Source organism: Panthera onca, chromosome B2 (genome assembly GCF_046562875.1).
Source record: "Panthera onca isolate mPanOnc1 chromosome B2, mPanOnc1 haplotype 2, whole genome shotgun sequence".
Taxonomy (NCBI): Eukaryota; Metazoa; Chordata; class Mammalia; order Carnivora; family Felidae; genus Panthera; species Panthera onca.
The window spans coordinates 4,335,901-4,362,618 of NC_138343.1; the positions used below are offsets into that span (position 1 = coordinate 4,335,901).

Below are 26,718 nucleotides of genomic sequence, written 5' to 3' on the forward strand. Positions count from 1 at the left end.
TACCTTCCGAAAACCAACACTGCCCTTTGATTTCGTTTCCCTTACATATAAATCTGCCCCAGAGCTCATCCAGAAAATTAATGTTAATGACCATAACTCAACCAGACCAACTCAACCTGGTAACATTTCCCCAAATTCTTAGGAAGGGAGGCTTCGTGGAGACGGAAGGCAGGATAGAAACGTAAAATCTGCTGTCGGCAGCCGCGCAGACGTAACTTTGTTTTTGCCGACAGAATGAGTGTGTGTGCTGAAGGCTACGCTAAATTGTGTCTTTCTGTTCATTATCTAAAATTGCCTGAAGCAGCTGAAAACGTGAGGAGGTACTTCTCCGGAGCATCTCACACGACAAACTGGGGACAGCGGCATGCAGAGCATTCACGGGAAAAATATCTGCTCAAGAAAGAAGCATGTGCGCAGCTCGCCAGATCAGTAGGAAAACAAGCGTGTTTCTGAAAACGATCGGGCTTTTGAAACTCAGCGCAGCTAAGCGACCTTTGCAAGAGCTCCACTTTCTTACCAGTTTCAGATCCTTGGAAGACAACTTCGTGAACCACTGGTTGTACTCCAGAGCAGCAATGATGGGTATCAGGTCCCTGGAGGCAGAAATAACAAGACAGGTGAAAGCACTTTTAGGACAGCCATATTGGCACTTGATTTTCAACCTGTGACATCCAAGTTTACTTGTTCGTTTCTATCATTCACAAGCACAGCCTCCAGCTGCAATGACTTCCACTGCTAGACAACGGTTAAAGTCTCCAGGACAGATCTTCACGTCTGTAAGCAGAATTCCTAAAGGCTGGCGTCAAATCACTTCGAGGGACTTTGATGGCTGTATCCGCAGGAAAAGAGACCTGTAGTAGCGTGTGCTCGGAGACCTTCCTTGCTCTAAGAGAAACTGTACGTCTAGTTCTCTGTTAGCAAGTCTCTACCTTTAACCATCAAGAATGTCATATACAGTTCACCTCTGACCAATATGGCTTCGAACTGCATGGATTTATTTAATTAAAAAAATACAGTATTCTAAAGGTATCTTCTCTTCTTTATGACTTCCTTAATAACATTTTCCTTCCTCTAGCTTACTTTATGGTAAGAACATATAATACATGAAAATATGTGTTAAATACTTAGGTTATTGGTAAGGCTGTCGGTCAACACTAAACTATTAGTGCTTAAGCTCTGGGGGAGTCAAAAGCTTGGGATTTTCTACTGCGTGGGAGAATCGGTGCCCCAGCCCCCACTCTCCCACCACTGTTAAGAGTCAACTGAACTCTCCCGGTGAGTTTATAATTCAAGCAAGGACACTGTCTAGCCTTGTAGATAATAAGTGACCCTGAATGGATCCCCGATGCTTAGCAAGCATCCTACAACCATTTGGAACTTTCCCGTCGTTCCTGATGCTGATGACACACATGAGACAGCCCAGGTGCATTTTTGTCTCATGCTTCCCACAAACTCTTCAGCCACTGAAGGAACTATGTGCTTCAGAGAGCCACCTGCATCGTGTTTTTCCAGCTTGATGTCTCCTACAACATGCCCCTAACTCATGCACAAGCCAAGAAGCAGACAATTCGCTACTCATCAAACACACCATACAATTTCACGGTCCGCAGCATCTTTCAGTGCTGTGTTCACCTAGGAAAATCCCTGCACCCTTCGACGCATATATCACACACCTCCTGTCTGGGTTCCCCTGGGCCACCCCAGCCAGCACCCTGTCCGAATCTCTATTTAGCATTAATTTTATTCTGCCTCGGAGTAATTTTATTCTGCCTCTGTATTCAACATTTGTTGCCCACCACCCCCAGGCTGTAAGTTCTTTGAAAACCAACTCTCTCCCTTCCAGTTTCAGCCAGACCATAATCAGTTTCATCCTCCTGGCGTGACACATGGCAAACACTCAAACTGTTGCTGAAACGGAAAAGAAAGGCAGAAGGTGGAGAGAGTGGCAAAATCCACATTATTTCATAGCCTCTGCATACCGGGCCCTGTGGCAGGCACACTACTCAGACTATCTCATTTAACCACATGTCTGGCTTCGTCAGACATGCTTTAAAAAGGAGGGGCACCTGGGTAGGGCTCAGTCAGTTGAACATCTGACTTCCACTGAGGTCGTGATCGCACAGTTCATGGGTTTGAGCCTCACGTCGGGCTCTGTGCTGACAGCTAGGAGCCTGGAGCCTGCTTTGGATTCTGGGTCTCCCCCTCTCTCTCTGCCCCTCTTGAGCTTGCTTGCTTGCTCGCTCTCTCTCTCTCTCTCTCTCTAATTAAAAAAAATAAATAATAAAGGAGAAACAAGTCCCTGCAGGTAGGCGAGAGAAACAATGCAAAACAAAACAAAACAAAACTCTCAGTCACATGGTTCCATGTGCCATCTGTCCAACGGAAGAGCCTCTTTATCAATTTTTGCTTAAGTTTCAGATTTAAAACCATGAACAGCAACCCTTCCCACAGGTCTTCACTCCCGTCCCTGCTCCCCACGGACCGCGTGCCAGAGTCAACGCCATTTGCTCCCCCTGCGATCTGGGGACAGTCGCTTCTCTGAGGGCAAATGCCGGCTTATCACACACTTGGTTCAGGGGTTCTCCCTGTACTTCTCCATTCAGGAGCCACGGCGGCTCCTCCTCATCTTATTTCCTTGTGTGGATTTAACGTCAAGCAGGGATGACACTTCAGAACCTCTTTATTGTGTGCGCTAGTCTGTCACTTGATTTGAAGGACAGCTGGCTTTTGTCATAACGAAGTCGTTTTCAGGAACCGAAGAGCACATCATTTATAGAAGCAGGTTTTACATTGTCACAGGGGGCAGGACAGCATCAGCTCTAAAACGACATGCAAAAATCCTGAAAAGGCAGACTGAAGTCCACAAGCAAAGGGAGAAGAATCCAGGCAGAGGAAATGGTCGACAGAGCAAGGTACGGCTTAGTCAGAGATTTTAGATCCGACACCAAAAGCATGATCCACAAAAGGAAAAATTGATAAATTGGACTTCACCTGGTAAAGTGGAAAAATCAGTTTTTCCTTGGCAAATATTTGCACATCACGTTTCTAACGAAGAACTTGATATCAGAATGTATAAAGAAGTTAATGATAAGAAACAACCGAGTTTTTAAAAACAAGCAAAAGAGGCGAGCCTGGGGGGCTCAGTCGGTTAAGCGTCCGACTTCCGCTCAGGTCATGATCTCGCGGTTTTGTGGGTTCGAGCCCCGTGTCGGGCTCTGTGCTGACGGCTCGGAGCCTGGAGCCTGTTTCAGATTCTGTGTCTCCCTCTCTCTGCCCCTCCCCCACTCATGCTCTGTCTCTGACTCTCAAAAATAATAATAATTTTAAAGAGTTAAAAATAAGCAAAAGATCTAAACAGATACTTCACCAAAGAAGATATATCAATGGCAAAGACGTACATAAAAAGATGTCTGAAATTATTAACCATTAAAGAAATGCAATTTAAAGCCAAAACAAGATGCCACTCCAAACTTAGTGAATTGCTAAAATTGAAAACGAAAAAATGCCAAGCGACTGGAACCTCATACGTTGCTGATGGGAATCCGACTGGCATACTCGGTGTGGAAAACAGTCTGACAGTGTCTATGATATTCAATACACGCTGACCGTAAGAGCCAGCAACCTCAATCCTAGATACTCAACCAAGAGAAGTAAAAACGTGTACTTCCACAAAAACTTATATGTTACTGTTTATAACGGCTGTATCCATAATGGTCAGCCACTGGAGACAACCGATGCGGGGGAACTTCCAAGGCGAGGTAAGAAAAGGCAATAATATGGCGTCTGCTTACTTCCTTCTCCTGATAGGCTCACCCATGGAATCCAGCCGCCCTGCTCTGAGAAAGGCCAGGCCACGTGGAAGTGTCCCAGCAGACAGCCAGCATCAACTACCAGACCCGTGAATAAGGAAGCCTTCAAGACGGTTCCAGACCCAGCCCATATCTGACTGTAACAGCTGGAAAGAGCCCAAGCAAAAACCACCTAGCGGAGCCTAATCAAGCCCAGAGCTGTGACAGACAATTAACAAGGGACGGCTCTTGCTGTAGTCCGTTAAGTTTGGAATGGTTCCTATATAGCAACAGATAACCAGAACACTTAGTATCTAGAAATAAGGCTTGAAAGCGAAGGGAACGTGACTGTTGACAGGGTGACCATTACAAAGCTTTTAAGCAGAGAAATGTTTTAGGAAGTTAACAATTTCAGCAATGTAGGCAGGATGTATCAGAGGAAGGTAACAATTTTCATTATGCAGGCAAGACGTACTGGAGAGAGGAGAGAAGCCTGAGGCAGAAAGCAGGTACAGAGGCTAGCTAGAACAAGAGCCAAGGCAAAATAATATTTTTTTCCGAAATTGATTAAAGACTTAATACAACCCCAGGGGCGCCTGGGTGGCTCAGTCAGTTGAGCGTCTGACTTCGGCTCAGGTCATGATCTCACGTTCGTGGGTTCGAGCCCCGCATCAGGCTCTGTGCTGGCAGCTCAGAGCCTGGAGCCTGCTTCAGACTCTGTGTCTCCCTCTCTCTCTGCCCCTCCCCCGCTCATGCTTTGTCTCACTCTGTTTCTCAAAAATAAATAAATGTAAAAAAAAATTTTTTTAATTAAAAAAAAAAAAAAAAGACTTAATACAACCCCAAATGAAACATGCACACTTTTGTAAAGCAACTACAAAGAAACACAAGGACTGTTAGAATAACTGTTCCATCAGGTAAGGTAGGAGTGCAGAGGGAACCGTGATTGAAAATTGACTTATTAAAGTCTTCTTTGAAGAGGCAATAGACTGTTTCTCGACCTCAATGGCGGACACAGTGGTTGACTTTACCATTATTTGCATTCTGGTACACGGAACGGCAAACTTTTCTCTAAGTAAACAACTGTAAGAATGGCCTTAACAGCATTACTCAACCTAGTCATTAAGCTAACCCAAATATCCAATTAACCGTAGAATGGATAACTTGTAGAATGGTCACACATCAGAATACAAAACGGAAGCAAAAGTAAATAAACTATAGCTACATACAACACTATGTAAAACCTCGATTTCTCAGGTCCAAAGCTTCTCTCAACCTGCCAGGACCGTGCACAGAATGGGGAGCTTCAAGTCTGAGAAGCAAGCATCCAGGAACCACTTCAGCAAACACAGAGAAAAGTCAAGGTCTGAACTGAGTAACACTCGGGATTCCTAGAATCTGTCACTCTCAGAACATCTAAGCTGTAGGGACAGCCACAACAGAGGCCAAGGCTCCAGGAGACTCGGTCTACATATGACAATCTATCACCAATAATGATCAAAACTGGTACATCTCACCTCCACAGAAAAATACACAAGACAAGATGTAAATAATTTCATTCCCGAGAGTTCATTTTCCTGGATGGCTTTCTCAGAACACAGTAATAAGCAATCAGATAAGCAAACAGGATAACTCCTGATTCACGCGGGCCTCCCAACCCCTGTGCCGGTAACACCTCACTGCCGAGAGCTCCCTGGACCTTCCCCGGTGGGGTCTGTGCCAATCAGAACCAACCCCTTCCTCGTGTTTTCACTAAGGCACCCCAGGGGTTACACTACATGATGTAGAAAGGTTTCCAAACACCAATGCTTGTCATCTCAACTGATTTTCTCATGGTGACAGCTTTTTACTATCAGTCCATGGCACGGATTCTGCCTCCCAATGTGTTTTGCCTTGATCTCCTAAGACACTCTTAACTACCACTTGACTCTGATCTGAAAAGTAAAGTCACCCTTGAAGAGTTACAGCAGTTTAGGTAATGCCCCCCTGAGTCTTGGTAACATGGGAACATAATATTCTCTTGTCATTTCCACAGGACATTTCTACTGCTTCCTGAAAATGGGAACAAAGACATCTTAAGACTCCAAACCCTGAGAAGGAAGATCCAATGTTAATACTCTTTAGAGTCACATAGCAGAATCTTTTCCTACACTCTGCTGAAGACAGAGGAGACAATTAACATTCTCTAACCTTTTCCCTGCTATAAATGTATTACACGTAGAGTTGTTCATTGTGGTGGTGGTTGTTAATCCAGCCGTGGGCTGGGGTTTGTAATACAAATTGAGATCATTAGTTCTCATCTCAGTTGGCAGCTCTGAATGATCCAAACCTTCCCTTAAAACTCAAATGTACCTAGGGGCGCCTAGGTGGCTCAGTCGGTTGAGTGTCCGACTTCGGCTCGGGTCATGATTTCACTGTTTGTGGGTTCGAGCCCCTGTCGGGCTCTGTGCTGACAGCTCAGAGCCTGGAGCTGCTTGGGATTCTGTGTCTCCCTGTCTCTCCGCCCCTCCCCTGCTCACACTCTGTTTCTCTTTCAAAAATAAAGAATTAAAAAAAAAAAAGCAAAACACAAACATACCGAGTTTTTCACTTATTTCCAGAAAAGAAAAAACATGCCATGATAAAACTGAAAATAAGGGCAGCATCACAGAAAAGATCATGAACTGGGATGAGTTAAGATGGTGGAATAGTAAGGGTACCCTGGGCTTGTCCCTAAAACACAGCTAGATCAGCATCAAACCATTTTGAACACGTAGGAAATCAATCTGAAGATTAACAGAACAATCTGCATAATCTCAGGGACAGAATGTGGCAGCTTCTCTGAACAAGGACACCAAAACACACCTCAGATCTAGCTTCCTTACCTAATTTCTTTAATTGTTAATTTTTTGATTTCATTCTATTATTATAGCTGTTGTTGTTTTTTCTTCCTCCAAAATGACAAGAGGGTGGAATTTACCTCAAAAGAAAGAAGAGGAAATAAATGAAGGCCAGGGATTTAATGAATGCAGATATGAGTAAGATGCCTGAACTAGATTTTAAAACAAGGATTATACGGATACTAGCTGGGCTTGAAAAAAGCATAGAAGACACCAGAGAATCCCTTTCTGCAGAGATAAAAGAACTAAAATCTAGTCAGGCCAAAATTAAAAATGCTATAACCAAGTTTCAAACCCAAATGAAGGCCATAAAAACAAGGGTGGATGAGGCAGAAGAGTGAATCAATGATATCTAGAAGATGAAATTATGGAAAATAATGAAGCTGAAAAGAAGAAGGAAACAAAGGTAACAGATCACAAAGGCAAACTTAGGGAACTCAGTGATTGATTAAAACATAATAACATTCGTATCATAGGGGTTCCAGAAGATGGAGAGAGAGAGAAGGGGGCAGAAGGTTTATGTGAGCAAATTATAGCTGAAAACTCCCCTTATCTAGGGAGGACACAGACATCAAAATCCAAGAAGCACAGAGAACTCCCATTAAATTCACCAAAAGCCAGCCATCGCCAAGACATATCATAGTCAAATTCACGAAACACACAGAAAAGGGAAGAATTCTGAAAGTGGCAAGGGGGAAAAGAAGTCCCTAACCTACAAGGGAAGACAGATCAGGTTCACAGCAGATCTGTCCACAGACACTTGGCAGGCCAGAAAGGGATGGCAGGATATATTCAATGTGCTGAATCGGAAAAACATGCAGCCAAGAATACTCTATCCAGCAAGATTGTCATTCAAAACAGAAGGAGAGATAGTTTCCCAGGCAAAGAAAAAAACTGAAGGTGTTTGTGACCACTAAACCAGCCCTACATGAAATTTTAAGGGAGACTCTGAGTGCAAAGAAAAAGGAAAAAAAAAAAAAAAAAAAGACCAAAAGCAACAAAGACTAGAAAGGACCAGAGAGTATCACCAGAAACACCAACTCTAAGGCAAAACAATGGCACTGAATTCATATCTTTTACAATAATCACTCTGAATACAAATGGACTAAATGCTCCAATCAAAAGACACAGGGTATCAAAATGGATAAAAACACAAGATCCATCTATATGCTGCCTACAAGAGATTCATTTTAGATCTAAAGACACCTGCAAATTGAAAGTGAGAGGATAGAGAACTGTCTATCATGCTAATGGACACTAAAAGAAAGCCAGAATAGCCAAATTGTATCAGACAAACTAGACTTTGAAACAAACGCTATCGGGGCACCTGGGTGGCTCAGTCAGTTAAGTGTCCACCTTCAGCTCAGGTCATGATCTCACAGTTCATGAGTTCAAGGTCGACACTGGGCACGCTGCCGTAAGCACAGAGCCCACTTCGGATCCTCTGTCCCCCTCTCTCTCTGCCCCTCCCCCCCACGCTCGCTCGCGCGCACTCTCTGTCAAATAAACATTAAAACAAAGACTGTAACAAGAGATGAAGAAGGGCATTATATCATAATTAAGAAGTCTGTCCATCAAGAATATCTAACAATTGTAAATATATATGCCCCCAATACGGAACCACTCAAATATAAAAGGAGGCGGATAGGGGATGGGCTAGATGGTGATGGGTATTAAGGAGGGCACTTGTTGGGATGAGCACTGGGTATTTACTGTAAGTGATGATCACCGAAGTCTACCCCTGAAACCAATATTGCACTGCATGTTAACTAACTAAAATTTAAAGAAAAGGAATGAAAAGAAAATAAAAGAGAAAAGAGAAAAAAGAAAAAAGAAAAGATCATGAACTAGCCTCTGGAAATGCAAAATTTTCTGTAATGTAGGAATTTTGTGTGTCTCTTTTCCTTTCAATTAAGAAAACTGGCCACTTTATATGATTGTTCATTTTAAAAGGAGCCTTTTTAAAGTCGTCAAGAATCTTCAAACTACGGTGAACCCAGGGAGGTACACCCGTAGGATTTTAGATCGAAGACTCCAAACCCTTCCCATCACATTCAACCAGCCACTTATTTGGAAAGCCAACAATCACATGTTTCCTGAAGCAATTCCTCAAATAACGAGAGCACTCTTGTTGTTTTGGGTGTTAAAAATAAACTGCTAATAGTGGGAGAGGGGGCTATTTCAAAAAGTTAAAATGCAAAAACAAACAAGTTGGCAAGTGATTCAGGGTCTAAGTCACTTGCCTTAGTCACAGAGCCCATCTGACCCAGACCGGAAACCACGCGTACGGAATTGTTCACAGACATTTTGAAAAGGAAAACAGAAGCCAGCGCTGCTCTTCATACCTGATTTCACACTCCAAACAGCATTTCTTCCTTTTGAAATGAGAGCGAGAATAAAGAGAGACAGCCTAGATTAGGAAAGAATTACACCAATGCCCTCGGGACAACCTTGACAAACATTAACCCACACGCAAAACTCTTCTGGAAGCATCAGGCTCAAGATTGTCACTCTGATGAGTAAGAAATATGAAAACACAAACACACGAGTCTGAAGGGAATGAGCTGCCAGCTGGGCTCTCATGAGCCAGGTTTAAACTCAATGATGCATGTCATTGAGCCTTTAGAGGATTGACGAGATTAGCTCGTCTTGCAAATCTACCGGGAGCAAGAAAAAAAAAAATCGATGTATCCAAAGCGGTATATTCTCTTCGCCTCGGCACCACTCCCCCTCCACCCCATCATTCCCACCCCTGCAAATTACAGTGTAATTACACTTTTTAACATGTCGGCTCACAGACCTTGGAGAGGTCCCGTGAGAAATGTGCAGCAAAGCCTTTTCCAGCTATGCCTCTTTTTGGCCCATCGGTACCTAAAGCAGCGCATGCTTCAAGAATATACTTAAATAAAATTTTGGAAGCTATAGAGAACAAGTGGGTGGGCATTTTCCCAAGTACAATGCTTCCTAACTGCTCTTCTCCAGGGAGGAACTGGATGGCTCTAGCATGCACACGGTCATCCCCATCCGCGAATGCTTACCCCTCATTCAGTTCTGATACAGCCTTTTAGCTAGTCAGTTTTCCGTGACAGCATTCAAGTTGCTCGCGATCTACCTTGAAGCTCCGGGACAGACCCTCAAGACTGAAGGGAGGTGGCTGAAGACGCACACGCGTGGAGGCAGTCCCCAGGGAAGACAAAAGAGCACACTGGAGGCTTCATAAGCGGCCTCAGGACGACGTCCACGTTTCCCCATTTCTCAGTTCCTGAGGCCGTGTGCTATAAGGGTCACGGTGTCCTAACAATGGGTATGTCTCTGCAGGAGAGCAGATCCCGGGCAAATGAGAGGGGAGAGGACATTAGGAGGGTGTGTCTGATGAGAACGATGACGGGGGCACTGCCCAGTCCCTAGACCTGCAAACTCTCAATCTATATTCTCTTCGATGAGAATTATCGATGGGGAGCACACGCGTGCAGACTGTTTCCTCCGTGCCTGTGCTCCACGTGAGAAAAGCCGCCCAAACCACGTGTAGCCTCCCTGTTCTCAGACCTGCAACATTAACACCAATGCCCCACACATGACCCAAACCTCCCGATTTGGATAAGCTGAAAAAAACGGTCGTTACAAACCCCTAGATGCAAAAGATGCCGGCCTGGGGTGAGTGAACTGAAAGAAACACACAGAATTGATAGAAATCCGGAGAGGATTCAGCCATGGATTGGAGCAGGTAACAAAGAGCAAAATCGGGTTAAGAACGTGAATAGTCTAACGACCGCCAACCTGCCTATGGGGGAGAGTATTTGAGTAGTCCAGGAAGCCTTTAAAAAAGAATCCCCTCACCCTCCCAGGGTTCTGGTCTGTTTCCCTAGAGCAGCTCAGTTGCCCTTGAACATCCTTTATTCTGTGGCACTGGTTTGACGCTACAGCATCACGTCGTACAGCCTGAACAAGACAGACACAACCCGGCCCTCACAGAACTTCCATCCCAGGACCACTAATGAGTTTAGAGACCCTAGAGGCTCTTAAGAAAGGAAGTGTCTAAGTATGGGGACTACAGACAAGGAAGAATGGAATGAAAAAATAAAGCTTTGAATGGTGGCCAATTGGGAATTATGTTCCAACAGAGCTTCTGGGAGCCAACTGCCACCATGGGAAAATTCACCAACGCGTATGAGAATTACTGCCCCGTTTGCTAACAAACTCCAGCTCAACAGGGGCCCGTCGACCTCTCCTCTTGATCCTCCAATAAGTCTCATTCCTCCCTTCTTTTCTCCACAATTCATACCCAAACGAGAAAGTAACATTTTTGTAAAACCTCTCAAATTCAGACAATGACCCCTATCCCCCTCAAACTGGGCCACTCTGGATCCTTCCAAACACTACTGTGCCGCTTAAGTACAGACTGTCCCTTCACGGACAAGCGTGCTCAAGATTCTAACATACAGAAATGTCCATCCAATGTACTCCGTTGTAATTTGATTGGCAAAATATTATTAATACAGGCTATCTAAAAGCACTGACCATAAGTAGCCTCTTTATATGGAAGCTGGCACTAATCGTAATAGTAAGAATCATGGGGGGAAAATTAAATCCTCAACAACGAGGGGATATACTGAAGATTAGGACAAAAGAGTTCTGGAAAAAGTCCAAGTATTTAGGCATTAGTAGGAAAGGGGACGTCTATAGCAATGACCCCTGCTGTTATTAAGCCCACTGCAATAAAAAAAACAAAAAAAAAAAAATTGAAAAAAAAGAAAAAAAATTGAGAACTAATTTTTTAGTAGTTACTACATGCAAAATACAGCAATAGTAATATGTTGTATATTATAAAACAAAGATTGAAATTTTAGAATGAGTCAGCAATAAGCATAAATAGAAGCTCTAAATTTTTTTTGTAGCTCATCTTGCATTTTCCTTTGGGGAGATACAGCCCGCAGAGCGTATGTTTGTAAATAAAGTTTTATTGGAACACTCCAATCGCACGTTGTCTAGAGTGCGAACGTTCAATCGCACGTTGTCTAGAGTTGCGTTTGAGCTGCCACGGTGGCTGCCTGCCCCATAAAGCCTAAAATATTTAATATTTACTATCTGGCCCTTGACAGGAAAAGTTTTCCGCCTTCTGATCTCAGTAATGACAAAAGTGCTTCTAGCCCTTTACCAAGTAGGAAAAGTAAATGATCATGAATGCAGTGTTTACTGACAAAATGAAAATTCTCCAGCTAAGGAATCAGGAAAAACTCTGTTTGTAGGGAAATTCTAAGTTTCGACAAGGTTCCTCAACGGTGGACAGCATTCCACGTATTTCTATGTATGTCAAGTAACTGTATTTAGCAGCTTCCCTAGATATGGTTTCCCTCTGTGGCCAGATTAATCACCAAATTGAGCACAGTGGATATGCTGGAAAACAGCACTGACATTACACATAGGCTGTTAATGGTGTAAAGACTGTTGAAGGTGTGACAGAGGAAGCCAGAACAACACCTCAAGCCGCCATACACGGTGTCTTCACTCCAAGTATGGTCCATGGACCCCTGGGGAACCCCGGGACTCCCTCAAGGGCCTCACGAGTTCAAAACTACTTTCATAATAACACTGAAACAAACTGTCCTTTACGCCGTGTAGACGTCTGCACGATGGTATAAAAATGACAGCAGGGAAAACCACCGGCGCCTTAGCAGGAATCAACACGGCCATCCAGGCCTGGACGCCGGTCACTGTGTTCGTTACCGCCACACATGCGGTTTCTTCCAACAAATGCCCATGTCATTTAAGAACGCCCTTGGGGCGCCCGGGTGGCGCAGTCAGCCGTCCGACTCTTGATGTGGGCTCGGGTCACCATCTCACGGGTTCGTGAGTTCGAGCCCCGTGTCAGGCTCTGCACTGATGGCACGGAGCCTGCCTGGATTCTGTCTCTCTCCCTTTCTGCCCCTCCCCTGCACATGCTCTCTAGCTCTCTAAAAATAAATGAATAAACTTAAAAAAAGAAAAAGCTGGGGCGCCTGGGTGGCTCAGTCAGTTAAGCCTCCGATTCTTGCTTTCAGCTCAGGTCATGATCTCAAGGTTGGGGAGTTCAAGTCCCACGCTGGGCTCTGCACGAACAGTGTGGAGCCTGCTTGGGATTCTCTCTCCCTCCCTCTCTCCGCCCCTCCCTCCCTCATGCTGTCTTTCTTTGTCAAAAAAAAAAAAAAAAAAAGGAAAGACAGAAAGAAAAGAAAGAAAGAAAGAAAGAAAGAAAAAAAGGAATGCCCTTGATGAAGTAGAAAATACTTCTTTTATTAAATCTCAGCCCTCGAGTACCTGCCTGTGCGACAAAACAGAAACAGGCACAAAATGCTTCCTCTTTATACAAAGGGCTCATCTTCTCAATGCGAAGTATCTTTGTGATAGAGTTCCAAGCAGAACTCGCTCTCTCATGGAACACCATGAAAAAAATGACAAAGTACAGTCAATTCAGACTTGGGATTTAGCAGATGTTTTCTCTACAGCGTAAAAAGTTGTTAGCCCGTCACTTCGAGGAACTTTTTTCCAACAGTAAAGTTATAACTTAAAAAAAAAAAAAAAAGAAAACCACTTGAATCTGGGGAAACTTTTATCGGCCACTAGGAGACTGACAGTTTTGCCACGCTTAAAAAGACTTTTTTGAGAGGATCAGCGGTGTTAACAAATGTCCTCTTTTCTCCCTATTGTACAACAGCAAAATATCTGCACACTATTATGCATAACCCAGTGAACCAGTATTTTCTAAATGAACGATGCAGAATGCTTGCTACAAAACCATCCGGGGGTAAGATTAGTTCAAAGTACAAGATGGACCAAATGGATTTGCTTTTTAAGTTTATTTATTTTTGAGAGAGAGAGAGAGCGCACACACTCAAGCGGGGGAGGGGCAGGGAGAGAGGGGGAGAGAAGAGTCTCGACGTGGGGCTCAACCTCACAAACCGTGAGATCATGACCTGAGCCGAAATCAAGAGCCAGGCGCTCAACCGACTGAGTCACCCAAGGGCCCCAGTGGGATTTAAAGTAAAATAAAAAAAGTTCGTTGATACGGTTTCCGACTCCACACAGCAACTGAACTTTGGAAAACCATCGCTTTACTAGTCATGGTGGAGTATGAAAGAGGAGTATCCACAGTCATGTGACGAGGCTATTAACAACGCTCCCTTTTCCAAGTACGCATCTGCTTAAGCCTGGATGTTCTAAATGTACTTCGGTCAATGCCACGCATCACGAGAGCGTGAACAGGAGCGGACACGGGAACCCAGCTGCCTTCTGTGAAGTCAGAAGTTACAGGGATCAGCACACAGGTGAAGGGAAGCCACTCTTCCGGCGGACTTAGGTTTGTCTCGGAAAATGGTTATTGTTCACGACAACGGTACCTACGTTAGCATGTAATGGGTTTATTAACATGTTTAAAGGCATTAGTAAGTGTTTAATTTTAGTTTCGGCTTCTACTACGGTGAGTCCCAAAAGATATAACCCACGTAACCCAAAAGCTCAATCACTGCCAAGACCTGTAAAGGGTTCCGGGGGCCGCACCCATTGAGACCTAATGCTGCAGGGCGACCCAGTCCTCTTACTCTACGTACAATTTCCTGCTGCGTTTATTGGAGAAAAACCTGCAGACTAAGATTCTTCCTTGTTTCTCAGTTCACTTTTTCACAAGCTACGCAGGACAGACACCCAGGGAAGCCAGAGCGGGAGTACGACGTCCCCTCGTGTGCAGGAAGAGGGGGAACGGCTCCAGGCAGGAGAAAACCACCCTGCTCCACAAGCAGGAAGCAAATCCACGCTTGAGAACCAGGGGCTTCAGGCACTTGGCTTCGGCCACGAGCACAGACCAGGCCTCGCCGCCCTCTGCAGCCCCCAGCGCCGCAGAGAGGGCTCCCGTCCGTGTTCTCTGCTCCGTTCCGTTGGCTAGGACTCTTCGGGAACCCTGTACAGCTCTGGATTTTCCCGCCAGGTAGGTGGGAAAATAATTTGAAATGGCATTTTTCAGGCCACGACGCCGTATTCCAGCTGTGCGCGTAGCGCGAAAGGTAGGGCCGGATGCCAGGATTCTCTCTCTCGATGCCAGAGAGGACGGACTGACTGGGCTGAGGTTCACGGCGGTGGGACTAGCGTCTGCTGCTTAAAATAAGCAGCGTTTCCAGGGAGGAGGCTGGGATACCCAGCAAAGACGCAGGGGCACCACCCAACGCTGCCTAACCCTGAACGAAGCTTCTTCCCTGGGGCCTGACCCCGCTAGCCACGGCCCTAAACATATGAACGTCAAGATCTTAAAACTTGCAGGTTTCTCAAAAAACGTGTAACGGGATTCACAGCCGTGTTATTGTTATCGCAAGGCAGATAACGGCAAACCCGTTCCCACCACCGTGTGCGCATCTATACCCTAGCAGCGAATCCCCAACTCATAAAGAAATTGTAAACCAAAAGTCATTTCTTAGGATTACAGCATAAAATTGCCTCCTAGAAAAAATGTTCTAAGGCAATTAGGCAAAATAATACTATATTACATAGTATTATATACACAGGGCAGATGATTAAATAGACTTTCGTAAGCCGGTATAAGAACCTCAGAATTATATTATTTCCATAGTTCCTAACTATGAACTCTGGATTTCAAGTACACACAGGCACCTCCATCCCAAATGAACACATCTGAGACTATTACTTGAAAGGCAAAATTCAGAGAGTCTTAGATTCTCCAGATTCCCCTTATAACGGGATTTCCTGGAGATCGCCTGTGTCTATAAGCACCAGCCGAGAAGTATGGTTCCAGAAGCAAAAATCAGTTGCAAACGGAAGGAAAGAAAGCAGTGGCTTACCTGTGGTCAAGATGGCTGAAGTCTTGCAAATTCAATTCCCTGGTGTCCTGTGTCAGATAAATTGTATCCACATCCTGTTTAAATATAATTAAATCATGTAAATAGTCCACACAGATGATCAGGAAAGAGGGATGCAGAGAGAGAATTAGACAATGATACAGACAGATTTTCAAATACTGGAATATTCTCCAGGCGGCGGGGGGGGGCACACACAAGCCTGCACACAAACACACTTACCCACTGTACTTCTTCTCTGTATGAAAATCCAAGCCAGTCACACACACAGGCGTACATCTGAGAAAATCCACCTGAAACACACACAACAGAAACACACAACAGAAACGTGACAGGTTTTTGGCTAAATGATTTTTAAGTTAAAGTTTAAAAGTTTAAATATGGCCGATGTTGACAATGCTGATTATTTCTTTCTGTCTGGGAAAACGGCAAAGATTCTCCCCCTTGTTCTATAGTAAGTACACAGCAGGACGCAATACGGCTTAAATACAGGACTTTTATCCACCAGTCTAAAGTCTGTGCAGTGGTAATTACACCTTAAAACTAATTGTACCTTTACAGAAGCATACTAGGAATAGACGTAACTTCCTGGCACGGGGACATCCATGCGGCCATTTATAATTTGGTTTTAAAATGCATGCTCACCGCAGGGCCCCTGCTCGGCCACGGTCTGGCTGTCCCACAGAGCCTGGAGACTGGCCAGTCGCTCAGAGGGCTCCATGGAGACTTTTTTCATGATTCTCCTGCAAGATCAAAATAACAATAAATTTCAAAAATCGAGTGGTTGGCACCGCACGTAGAAATCTGTTTTGTGGTACGCCTTTTTTTAGACCAAAGATGGCTGCCACTTTGATTTCGGTAAACGTAAATTCCACTTTCTGAGCATCAAGAAGCTGGAAACCTCAGAAACTTAATCGCCTTTCTTTAGCCCCCTTTTATAGGCCCAAGGAATTATCCAGGGATGTGGACAGTCTCTATGTTATTTCGTTGTTTCGTGACAGTAGATTGCACTAGAATAATTAGAAGGCAGCGTGTTCTACTTGATGAATTATTAGCTTATGTGTATGCTAAATTTGAATCACGAGCTTTCAAAAACTTAAAACACACATCTCTTCCTCTGTGCTTCCATAGTACCCCTTACAAACGTCCGCCAAGAAAGAGTATATCATGTCGGAAGAAGTGTTCCTTTTACTGTGGTTCAGAGCCCGGCCGACCACTTCCAAATTTCACTATTCACAGATCTGGCGAAGTAAGAGGACCTACCCCGTGGGGTAACCGCGAGAAAGAAAGAAATTAATACCTGTGAAGTTATCAAAACAACCCGCGCGGCCTGGTGAAGTCTCGATAAACATTAGCCGATGCTCTCAGAGTTATCACATACTAATCGTTTCAATTTTTTTTTTAACATTTATTCACTTTTGAGAGACAGAGACAGAACACGAGCAGGGTAGGGGCAGAGCAAAGGAGACACAGAATCCGAGGCAGGCTCCGGGCTCTGAGCTGTCAGCACAGAGCCCGACATGGGGCTCAAACCCACAAACCGCGAGATCATGACCTGAGCCGAAGTCGAATGCTTAACCGACTGAGCCACCCAGGCGCCCCTCACGTAGTAATCATTTAATGGGTAATTTATGAATCCATTAACTCACCCCCGAATTTTTATTAAATGTCTACAGCATGGCAAGACCAGCTGTCAGGTACTAGATACACAACCATGAACAAAACTGACACCATCCCTGCCCTCCAAATGGACAGCTTATCGTGAGAAGCAGACAAACAGGAGGTATAAAAGGAGAAGTAGAGGGTATAGTGGGGCGGGGGGTGCAGAAAAAGGGCACTTAACTTCTCCTCTGGTGGGGGGAGGGCAGCGGAGCGTGGGGAATGTGGACGGTGCTCTCCAGTCCCTACCACGTCTATGCTAAAACCTGAAGAGGAATAAAGACGTCATCGGGGCGGGGGTGGGGGAAGGAGATGGGGAACCAGGAGCTGGGGAGACCGCTCCAGACGAAGGGACAGCAAGTTCACGGCCATGAGAAGGCTCGTGCTCACCACCAGAAATGGCACACGGTTCAAAGCGGGCCAGCAAACACCGCGTGATGGGGAGGGGGTAACGGAAGAGTCTGGGGAGCTCGCAGGAACCAGGTCGCGGACAGCCTTCGAGGTCCGATTACGGGGTTTGGATTTTATTCGTAGGGCACGGAGGAGCCACAAAAAGCCTGAACAGGGTGCACCGGCTGGTGAGAAGGGCGCCGTCCACAAAATCTGCAGGGCGGGGGTGGGGGCAAACTTTGGACCCAGATAAAGAACTTGAGAGATTAAATAGAAAAGCCCAGCGAGAGTGAAGGTCATGAGCTTCTGCAGGCAGCAGGTGGACCAGCCGTGAGACTTCCTCGGGCTCCCGCCCGCCACAGCCCAGACGTGTGCAGGAAGGGGCAGCGGGCACGCTGTGGGGCTGCTGGCTTTCCAAGCAGGTGGCCAGATGGACTTGAGGGTACTGCTGGGGTGACGGACACTGTGGGCTGGGCGCTCAGGAGAGGGAGGGGAAGATCCAAGGGATCTACGGCCCAGAGGCCCTGAAAAAGTCCGAGCGCTGGTCCTTCCGAGGGAGAGAGGGCCGAACGGCCGTGGTCACAGCGAGACGAGTGAATTGTGACTTGACCCCGGCACACGCTGTTCCAGGAGCTGACGAGGTCTCGGGTGTGGCCCTCGAGAGTCAAGTGGGGAGGAGGGGAGGAGGTCACAGGCTGTGAGGAAGGGTATTGGGTCAGAAGCACCGGGATCAAGGTAGGACTTGGGTGCGAAATGGTGTAAATAAAGACGCTAAGTTATACTGAACATATTTTAATCTTTCTTTAATGACTTAAAAGCACTTCTGCCACATATAATGTTCTCAGTCATCGTGACGGATCTCAATCACCTCGTAGAGTATTGGAGGAAAATAGTTGTCTCCATTTTCCCACGGGATGGATTCCAGAGAAAATGTGCTACCTCCTGGCAAGTTGCCCTGTTCTACTCCTAGAGAAACCCTGCGATACACAACAAAGCATTTAAACACCCTGAACTTTCTGCTTGCCCTGAAAACATTCCCACACATCCTTGCGGTTTTTACGACTGAAGCATAATCAGGTATAACCCACTAGGCCAAACGTCATTAATTCCTTCAAATTCTCGTGTAAATGCACGAGGTCTGCGAGTGCAGCATGATTTTTCTCAATCTCACCTGAAAACACCTATGATTAAATCCCATCATCTTAAAACTCCTGAACTGGGGGGTAACTGTGGGTTTAACAAGACATTCGCAAACGGACGTGAGATTACAGAATCTTCCAGATCTTACAGAATGATTCATCTCGGTTCCATACCATCATCGGGCATTTTAGTGGCATTGTTTTCTGGCGACCAGACAGCAAAACCAGATATTACGCAAAGCAACAGCAGACCTGTCAGAAACAGCCCCCAGCGTTTACACGACTCGGTTAAGTGAACCTTGGACACATCAAACTAGACATAGGTCTGACTTCATCTGAGATCACATCTGTCTTCTAGAATTCTTGCTTCACTTCAGCAGGACTGTGGGGCATGCTGTTTCAATGACACACAGGACCAAGTTAAGCTAGTCAAAAGCAGGAAGAAAATGGGGTAAAAAAATCTTTGGCAGGAAGCTGGTAGGATCAAGAATAGGAAGGTGGCAGTCTAGGATTAGAGGGAGAAACAGATGACTTCTCATGGCAGATTCAGAAACTAAAGCCTCAATTTTATTCCAAAAACAACACTGGACATTCCTGCTCAGGGGGTAAGGGCAAGTCAACTGGAAAATGAGAAGCAGTGGCTAGCGTAGACGTCTGTGTGCAGAGGCTGCCCCTTGACCTTCAAAACCACTCTTTGACGGGATCAGTCTGAGGTTTTCTAAGCAGCCCCGCTCTGTGACACTTCTCTTTCTTTTGCAAGGAACTGCAAAGCACTTCGATTTCAGGAACCGAAGACGTCTCATGAAACAGGTGCATTGACTTGCATAAGAGATAAAGTTCTAAGGAGTAAACTTCCAGGAGATGGCCAGTGTCTACGTGCTCTAACTCAATGCACAGAAACAATGAGGGGGGACCCCCCCCTCAATGGCCCATATTGTTTTTCCCTGTAGTTCAACGGCAGCAAAGAGCCCATGTGCGTGCACCACAGGACACAGCTCACACCTACACACACAGGGAGAGGGGGTGTGTTGTGCAGACAGACCGACAGACAGAAAGGATTTGCTGGCAGGATAAGTGCCGCGACAGGTAAACCAAAATCCTAGCAGACGCACAAAGCCTGCCTCTCGCTTGCAGGCGGGACTGTGGAGCTGGACCAAGTACGTGTGCATCACAGGCGTTTACCTTACACAAGCCTCAGAAGGACAGTAAACGTCACCAGCACGCCAGCTCTCTGTGCGAATCTCATGCCTCAATTGTCGACACGAAAAAAATCCGTAAACTCTTTCACTCCACCGAATTGATCTATTTAAAATTCAGTTCCAAAGCCTCTCCCACTCGAGGGCGGTAGTCACCAGCACCGTGCACGTTTCCCTGACCCAAACCACATCCCAACCAAATACTGCGTCTGCTTTAGAAAAATGAACGGGCTACACAGCACCCTTCTTTTGTCTGCACATCAACTCCTATTCTGCCACTTTTCTTCACGAGAACCTCACCTTTGCATACTTTAATTGGCTTTGACTTCAGAAACAGATCTGCGGTATCTTTTTTTTTTTAAATTTTTTTTTGGTAATGTTTATTTTTGAGACAGCACGAACAGGGGAGGGGCAGAGAGAGAGGGAGACACAGAATCTGAAACAGGCTCCAGGCTCTGAGCTGTCGGCACAGAGCCCGACGCGGGGCTGGAACCCACGAACTGTGAGATCATGACCTGAGCCGAAGTCAGATGCTTAACCAACTGAGCCACCCAGGTGCCCCTGCGGTATCTTTTTTATTACGGTAGCAAAGAACCTTTGTCTTAATATGCTGCTACTCAGCCAACTTTCCCGAATGTGTCACATACAGGACGGAATAGTCAAGTATTCCGTAAGTTATTCCCAGGAAAAACAATCCTGTCAGGAGGTTACTGTTCAGGGCGCCCGGGTGGCTAAGTCGGTTAAGCAACCAGCTCTTGACTTCGGCTCAGGTCATGCGTGATCTCACGGTTTATGGGTTCGAGCCCTGTGTTGGGATGTGCACTGACGGTGCAGAGCCTGCTTGAGACTCTCTCTCCCTCTCTCTCTCTCAAAAAATAAAATCATAAACTTCGGAGATATTCCCTACAAACATTGCCAATTTCCTTTCTGATGGGGCGGGCTTTTTTCCGACGCTGCTGGGTACCCGAGTGCACTGAGGTCTGTGCCACAGCTACAACTCCTGTAGCATCACGGAAGCAGTTTACACGGGCTAATTGAATCCTCATCTCCATTCACAGCATGATTCCCCTTTTACAGATGAGGACACCGAGGCACTGAGAAGGGAGTTAACTTGCCAGAGTCTCACCCCCCTGAAGCATCCCACCAAGCTGACACCTTCCAATTCCTACCTCAAGGCTCTCTCCACACACGCTTCTAAAGCAGCCCAAAGGGGTGCGTAACTCCCATCTTATCCTAACATTCAAAAGCCTTCCATGGCTCCCTAGTGCCCATCCCGGAGGCTTGTCCTCTGGCCCCCTCCTCACAGTGACATCTGCAGGCTCCCAATTCCAGCTACGCCAGGCAGGTGGCTATCCTCCCAGCGGCACCTGCTCCCCTCGGCCTCCAGCCTCCGCCATCTCCCCACAGAAGTCCGGTCAGCACACCCTCGACAACCACCCCCCCCCCAAACAAGGAGGAGAGCAAATACACATCCTACGTTATTTCGCTGGCATCCCAAGTCAAATGTGACTTCTCTTTCTCGGAAACCTGAGGGTTTTCTCTCTCTCCTAGAACAATTGGAGGAACTTTCCTACACCACCTCTGGACTACAAACTCTTGGAGAACAGGGCACGGTTCACTCATGCATGTGTGCCCGCCCGAGGAAGTGCTTTAGTGAACACTTTCTAGATGAATTCTTCCATGTCCTGATGACTTAATTTAATACTTCAAAAAAAAAAAAAAACTAGCATGGTTTTGGAGAATAGCCAAGGTTCTCAATATTAGAAAAGCCGAAGGCCATAACACAAAACAGCTTCCTGAAGAAAAATGCCATTATGGACACCTCTGGGAAAACAGATTAAACGACACTTAGGCTGCAAATATTTCCCTAGCTTTCCCTCACCGTCACGGTCTCAGGGGCCAGGCCCGAGTGAGAGTGGTCACAAAACAATGCTAATGGCAATCTGATTTTTAAATTTAACTTAAATTTTCTTCTTGAATCTTTAACTTTTGTCCATATTTTGAAATAGCCTTTCCTGGGGCGCCTGGGTGGCTCAGTCGGTTGAGCGTCCGACTTCAGCTCAGGTCACGATCTTGCAGTCCGCGAGTTCGAGCCCCGCGTCGGGCTCTGGGCTGACGGCTCAGAGCCTGGAGCCTGCTTCCGATTCTGTGTCCCCCTCTCTCTCTCTGCTCCTCCCCCGTTCATGCTCTGTCTCTCTCTGTCTCAAAAATAAATAAATGTTAAAAAAAAAAGTTAAAAAAAAAAGAAATAGCCTTTCCTTATCTTTAAGTTTATTTATTCATTTTGAGAGAGGGGCAGAAAAAGAGGGAGAGAGACTCCCAAGCAGGCTACCTGCTGACAGTGCAGAGCCCTATGCGGGGCTCAAACTCACGAACCATGAGATCATGACCTGAGCCGAAATCAAGAGTCAGACGCTTAACCAACTGAGCCACCCAGGTGCCCCGAAACTTTCCTTATTTAAAGAGAGGAGGGAAACATCTTTTTGTAAGAAAAGGAGAGAGAAAGAGATAAATATATATGTACAGAGGGGAGGTGAAGAGAGGATACTGGGGTGAATATTAATTTTAATTGAAATTCTTCATTTTTTTCCTACCTGTGTTTTCTTGACTATACACAAGAGGGCTGATTATTTGTAGATAATTTATATATTGTTTTTATATATTTGATTCTGACCATGGATGTAATTTTCAAAATTTGTATTTGGGTAAAACCAGAAACTCAGATCTTTACAGACACAGCTTCATGCGTACAGTTGAACTTGGGCTGTGCAAGAACTGATTATCTGAACTGAGGGCAGTCCTGGCTGTTTGTGCTCCAGACCCTCCAGGTTCCTGACATCTGCTCATCAGATATTTTATTGTCCATCCGTCTCTACCACAGGCGCCCTGAGCAAGTAAGGAGAGGAGGGCTGGGGACCCAAGGTCCCCACCACAGACTCAGGTAACACATCTGATGAGACAAATGACTCAAATAAGGTTGAGGATCCCATATACGGTTCCTTTCTGAAGTTTTTACTTTAATTCCAGTTATTAACATACCGCGTGATATCAAATACAGTTTCATATTCTTCAACTTATTGTTGAGTGGGATGTATGACATTTACTAGGGACGTATTTTGTTTTGCATGTTATTTACATAAAGGAAATGTTTCCCTTACTGACCACTTTAACTAAAGCACGCTAGAGATGGACCAGAAAGGGTATGATGACCTACCTCTCCACCCTCGCTAGTCAATAACCAGCACCAACGTAATTAGCCATTTCCCCTGCCAAAACCGTGCCATGCGATGTAAGCAAAGGAGCTTCAAGATTAAAGGCCGAATGTGCAAGTCACGAAATATTACAGGTTTAATTCTCACGCCCTAACCGTGCATGGTGGGTATGAAAGCAAAACAAAAGTCAAGTACATTCACATTATCTAAATTTTCTGCCAAGCCAAGTTCTAAATTATAATCCGTGCCTTCTTCCACACTGGTGGCTTCATCTAAATTGCCTCTGCCTTCCTGCCCTCTTCTCTAAACCCTCTCCCTGCTTCTCGGGGGGGGGGGGGGGGTCCACACAGCCAGCCTGCATCCAGCCACCTCCCACATATGCCCAGCCACCCTCTGTCTCCTCTAGATCAGACGCCTTTTCTTGCAGCTCCTCATGTAGGTTCTCAAGAACTGCTATGTTAGTGAGAGCAAACGTGGGTGGAAAGATGCACTCTCCCCCGTGTCAGTTCACAGAGGTGAGCATATGGGCCCTTCCCGGCTCTTCTTGCACTTGTCCTCGTTCTGAAGATGCTCTCTCTTCTAGGTGCACACGTCTCTCTGGCCGATCTCAGAAAAGTCACGCGTGCAAGACTGTCTATGCTCACGCCTCCCACGTCCGCTACGTCTCCAGACCCGGACCTTTCCTCCAAGCTCCGACCCCACGTACATAACCACCCATCTGATATCCCCACCTACACGTCCTAGACCTCAAGCTTAGCATATGCTTACAGCAGAGCGGTTGGGGTGTTTTCCCCCCAAAATAAAACTTGCCCCCGCACCTACCCTGGGCCCTCTCCACCTCGCTGAAAAGGAGCACTGATCACTGAGTCCTTAATCCAAAACCCTAGAGCCGTCCTCGGTCCTCTCTTTCCTCACTGCCGTCACCCACACACCAAATCTATCAGCCACTCCTGTGCCCACAATAAATCTTCCGTGTCCCATCCTCTATCCTTACCTCCAACGTCAATGCCCTACCCCTGGCCGCGGCCACCCTTCCCCTGGGTCACCGCCGGTGTCCCAACCTGCTCTTCTCCTTCCCACGCCATTCTGTCTCCAGCGGCACAATTTTCATAAACTACAAAGGGAACCGTGTCCCATCCCTTCATGCATGCGACACTGGCTTCCTCATGAGCTGCCGCTAAACTGCAGACTCTTTACTCTCTCCATAAAATGACCAGCGCCTACGTTTCCAGCCTGATCTCATACACCAGTCTCCATCCCTCCCGTCTGCACCCTCCTCTTCCACACCCTCCAGCCACAGCGCATCTCTCAGCGACGCCAATCCCGGTCCAGGCAGGTGCCGCGGCAGGAGCAGAGGCCGGAGAAGGAAACATTCCCCGCCCTCTTCGGACTCCTTCTTCTCCATGACGGTCTGTTCAAAGCATCATGGCCACAGGGAGGCCCTTGCAGACAGAATTTTATTCTTTATATTAGCCCTGCAGGGAGGATCAGTTGCAAGCATTCAAATTTATACTTACTTACTTCATTTATTTATTTCCCTTTCTCAGGGGGTCTGCTTCCCAGTGGAAATTCCATGTGGGTCGTGCACCCCAACACTTAGCACCCTGCCGTCGGTAGTAGAAACTCAACACTCACCGAGGGATGAGTGTGTAAAGAAACAATTATAACACAGCGAGACAGGTGCTAGTCTGGGAAGTGATCGCAAAGTTCTATGGAAACATAAAGAAACTCTTTCGAGATCTGGGCTACGTCTTTTGCAGCGGAAGCTTGTCTGGAAGAGCAGCCTGAATGAAAGCACTGGGAATACAAGAGGAGGATGTGCTCAGGCGCAGGTGGATCACGGGGCCAGACGGCAGTGGGCTTCTAGGCCAGGCTCACAGCACAGACGCTACTGGGGTATAGAAGCGTAACTCTGGTGACGGTGCGGAAGGAAGACAAGGAAGAGGACTGGAGACGGAGACGCTATAGCTAGGACGATGTCACCCTGGCAAGCGAGACCCTCTGGACTCAGGCAGTGGGCATGAGAAGACAGCCAAAGGCCCAGACCAGAAACTCCACATGAAAAGGGTTTGGCAAGTAATGAGACGCGCAAGTTAGGGACAAATGACTTTTTAAATGACGAGGCCGCTGGGGCGCCCGGGTGGCTCAGCCGGTTAAGCGTCCGACTTCGGCTCAGGTCATGATCTCACAGTTTGTGAGTTCGAGCCTCTGTCCCGACAGCTCAGAGCCTGGAGCCTGCTTTGGATTCTGTGTGTGTGTGTGTGTGTGTGTGTGTGTGTGTGTGTGTGTGTGTGTCTGCCCCTCCTGATCTCTCTCTCTCTCAAAAATAAAACATTAAAAAAAATTAAATGGTGAGGCCACTAACTGAGATTCGCTACCAAATACAGGCAGGTTTTCAGGAAGAAACTTGCTAAGTCTATGGGCTGCACCATGTGTGACGTCCTTGGGGACATCCTTGGGCCTTGGGCGGCTGGGGGACAGAAGGGAAGATGAGGGTGAGGTGGAGGTCATGGATTTAGAAACTAACACGCATGTGGTGACGGCCTCTCTGGAAATGGGGCGCATCATTGAATCGTTGCCCGAACCTTTCAAGAAGTTGTTAAATGGCAGCGAAAAGTGAAAACGCTTTTCTTCTACGATGTTCTCTGGGAAGGAAAAATGGAAGAATCAAAAGCGAAAATAAAACTGCTAATTCCCTCAAAATTCCTAGGATATCAGGCAAATAAAACTGCGTTTTACAGAAAGCAGAGATTCTAAACATTGCTCGGAGGGTCAAACCAGCCCTTGCTAAATAAACAAGGCTGTGCTTGACCACATCCTTCTTTCACCGGGGCTCCTGGGGACGGAGAGCGAGGGCGTTCTCAGGAAGCTCGCGTACAAAGCCCCATGACCGAGTGCAGCTGAGGGGAAAGGGGCTGTAGTGACTGCTAACGCACGATCGCCCCCAGAGAGTTCCCTGGGGGCCTGAAGGATGTTTCGCTTCTGGGTATTTCCCGGTCACCACTACTCACGGCTCCTCACTGCATCCCACACCCCTGCCCGCCCGCGCCTCTCCTGAACACACACAAGTGTGTGGCTGGACACCTGCAACAGCCTGGCTTTAACAGGCCTCCTACCCGGAAATTCCAGCCTGGCAGGAGTCGAGGGACAGCCCCCCGCTCACCACCTCCGTTCCCTCGACGATCGGCCAGCCAGAGAGTCAGAGGAAGGCAAGGAGTCGGACAGGAGGAGGCCCCAGGTGAACAGCCAGAGGGCACAGGGCCGGGTCCCCCAGGCCTGGGGGACCGAGGAAACGAGACGGTCCAGCGCAGAGCCGTCAGAAGAACCCAGCGGGTGTCGGAAAGTCAGAGGCGGACAGGAAGCCCCTGTCTCTCCCGAGCCACCTGCAGGCGCCCAAAAGGCTTGAAAGACACAAGGCTCGGTTCTCCTGCGTCGCGTCAATTTACAAGCAGAGCATCTGGGAGTGCGTCCCGTGAAGGGCAAGTCCCCGAAATTTCCCTCCCGCTCCCCGCCAGCAAGGTGCCCAGCGAACCATCCTACACGTGTCCCCACGAGGCCTTCAGGCCTGCACACAGAGCAAGCACCGGGAGGGGTATTTTCCAGAACTTCTGAACCAGC

The 26,718-nt window shown here is 46.7% G+C and overlaps 1 protein-coding gene across 8 annotated transcripts in view; it reads right to left on the reverse strand.

The window, feature by feature from the left end:
- Nucleotides 1–26,718, reverse strand: part of CARMIL1 (capping protein regulator and myosin 1 linker 1) — a 311,551-nt gene that overhangs the window by 156,225 nt on the left and 128,608 nt on the right. For all 8 annotated transcript variants that reach the window (XM_078446565.2, XM_078446566.2, XM_078446564.2 and 5 more), the window contains 4 exons: nucleotides 16,150–16,247; nucleotides 15,727–15,797; nucleotides 15,490–15,563; nucleotides 518–593 (listed from right to left, as the gene is read on the reverse strand). In XM_078446565.2, coding sequence (XP_078302691.1) covers nucleotides 518–593; nucleotides 15,490–15,563; nucleotides 15,727–15,797; nucleotides 16,150–16,247 — 319 coding nt within the window. The remainder of the gene's footprint in view (nucleotides 1–517; nucleotides 594–15,489; nucleotides 15,564–15,726; nucleotides 15,798–16,149; nucleotides 16,248–26,718) is intronic.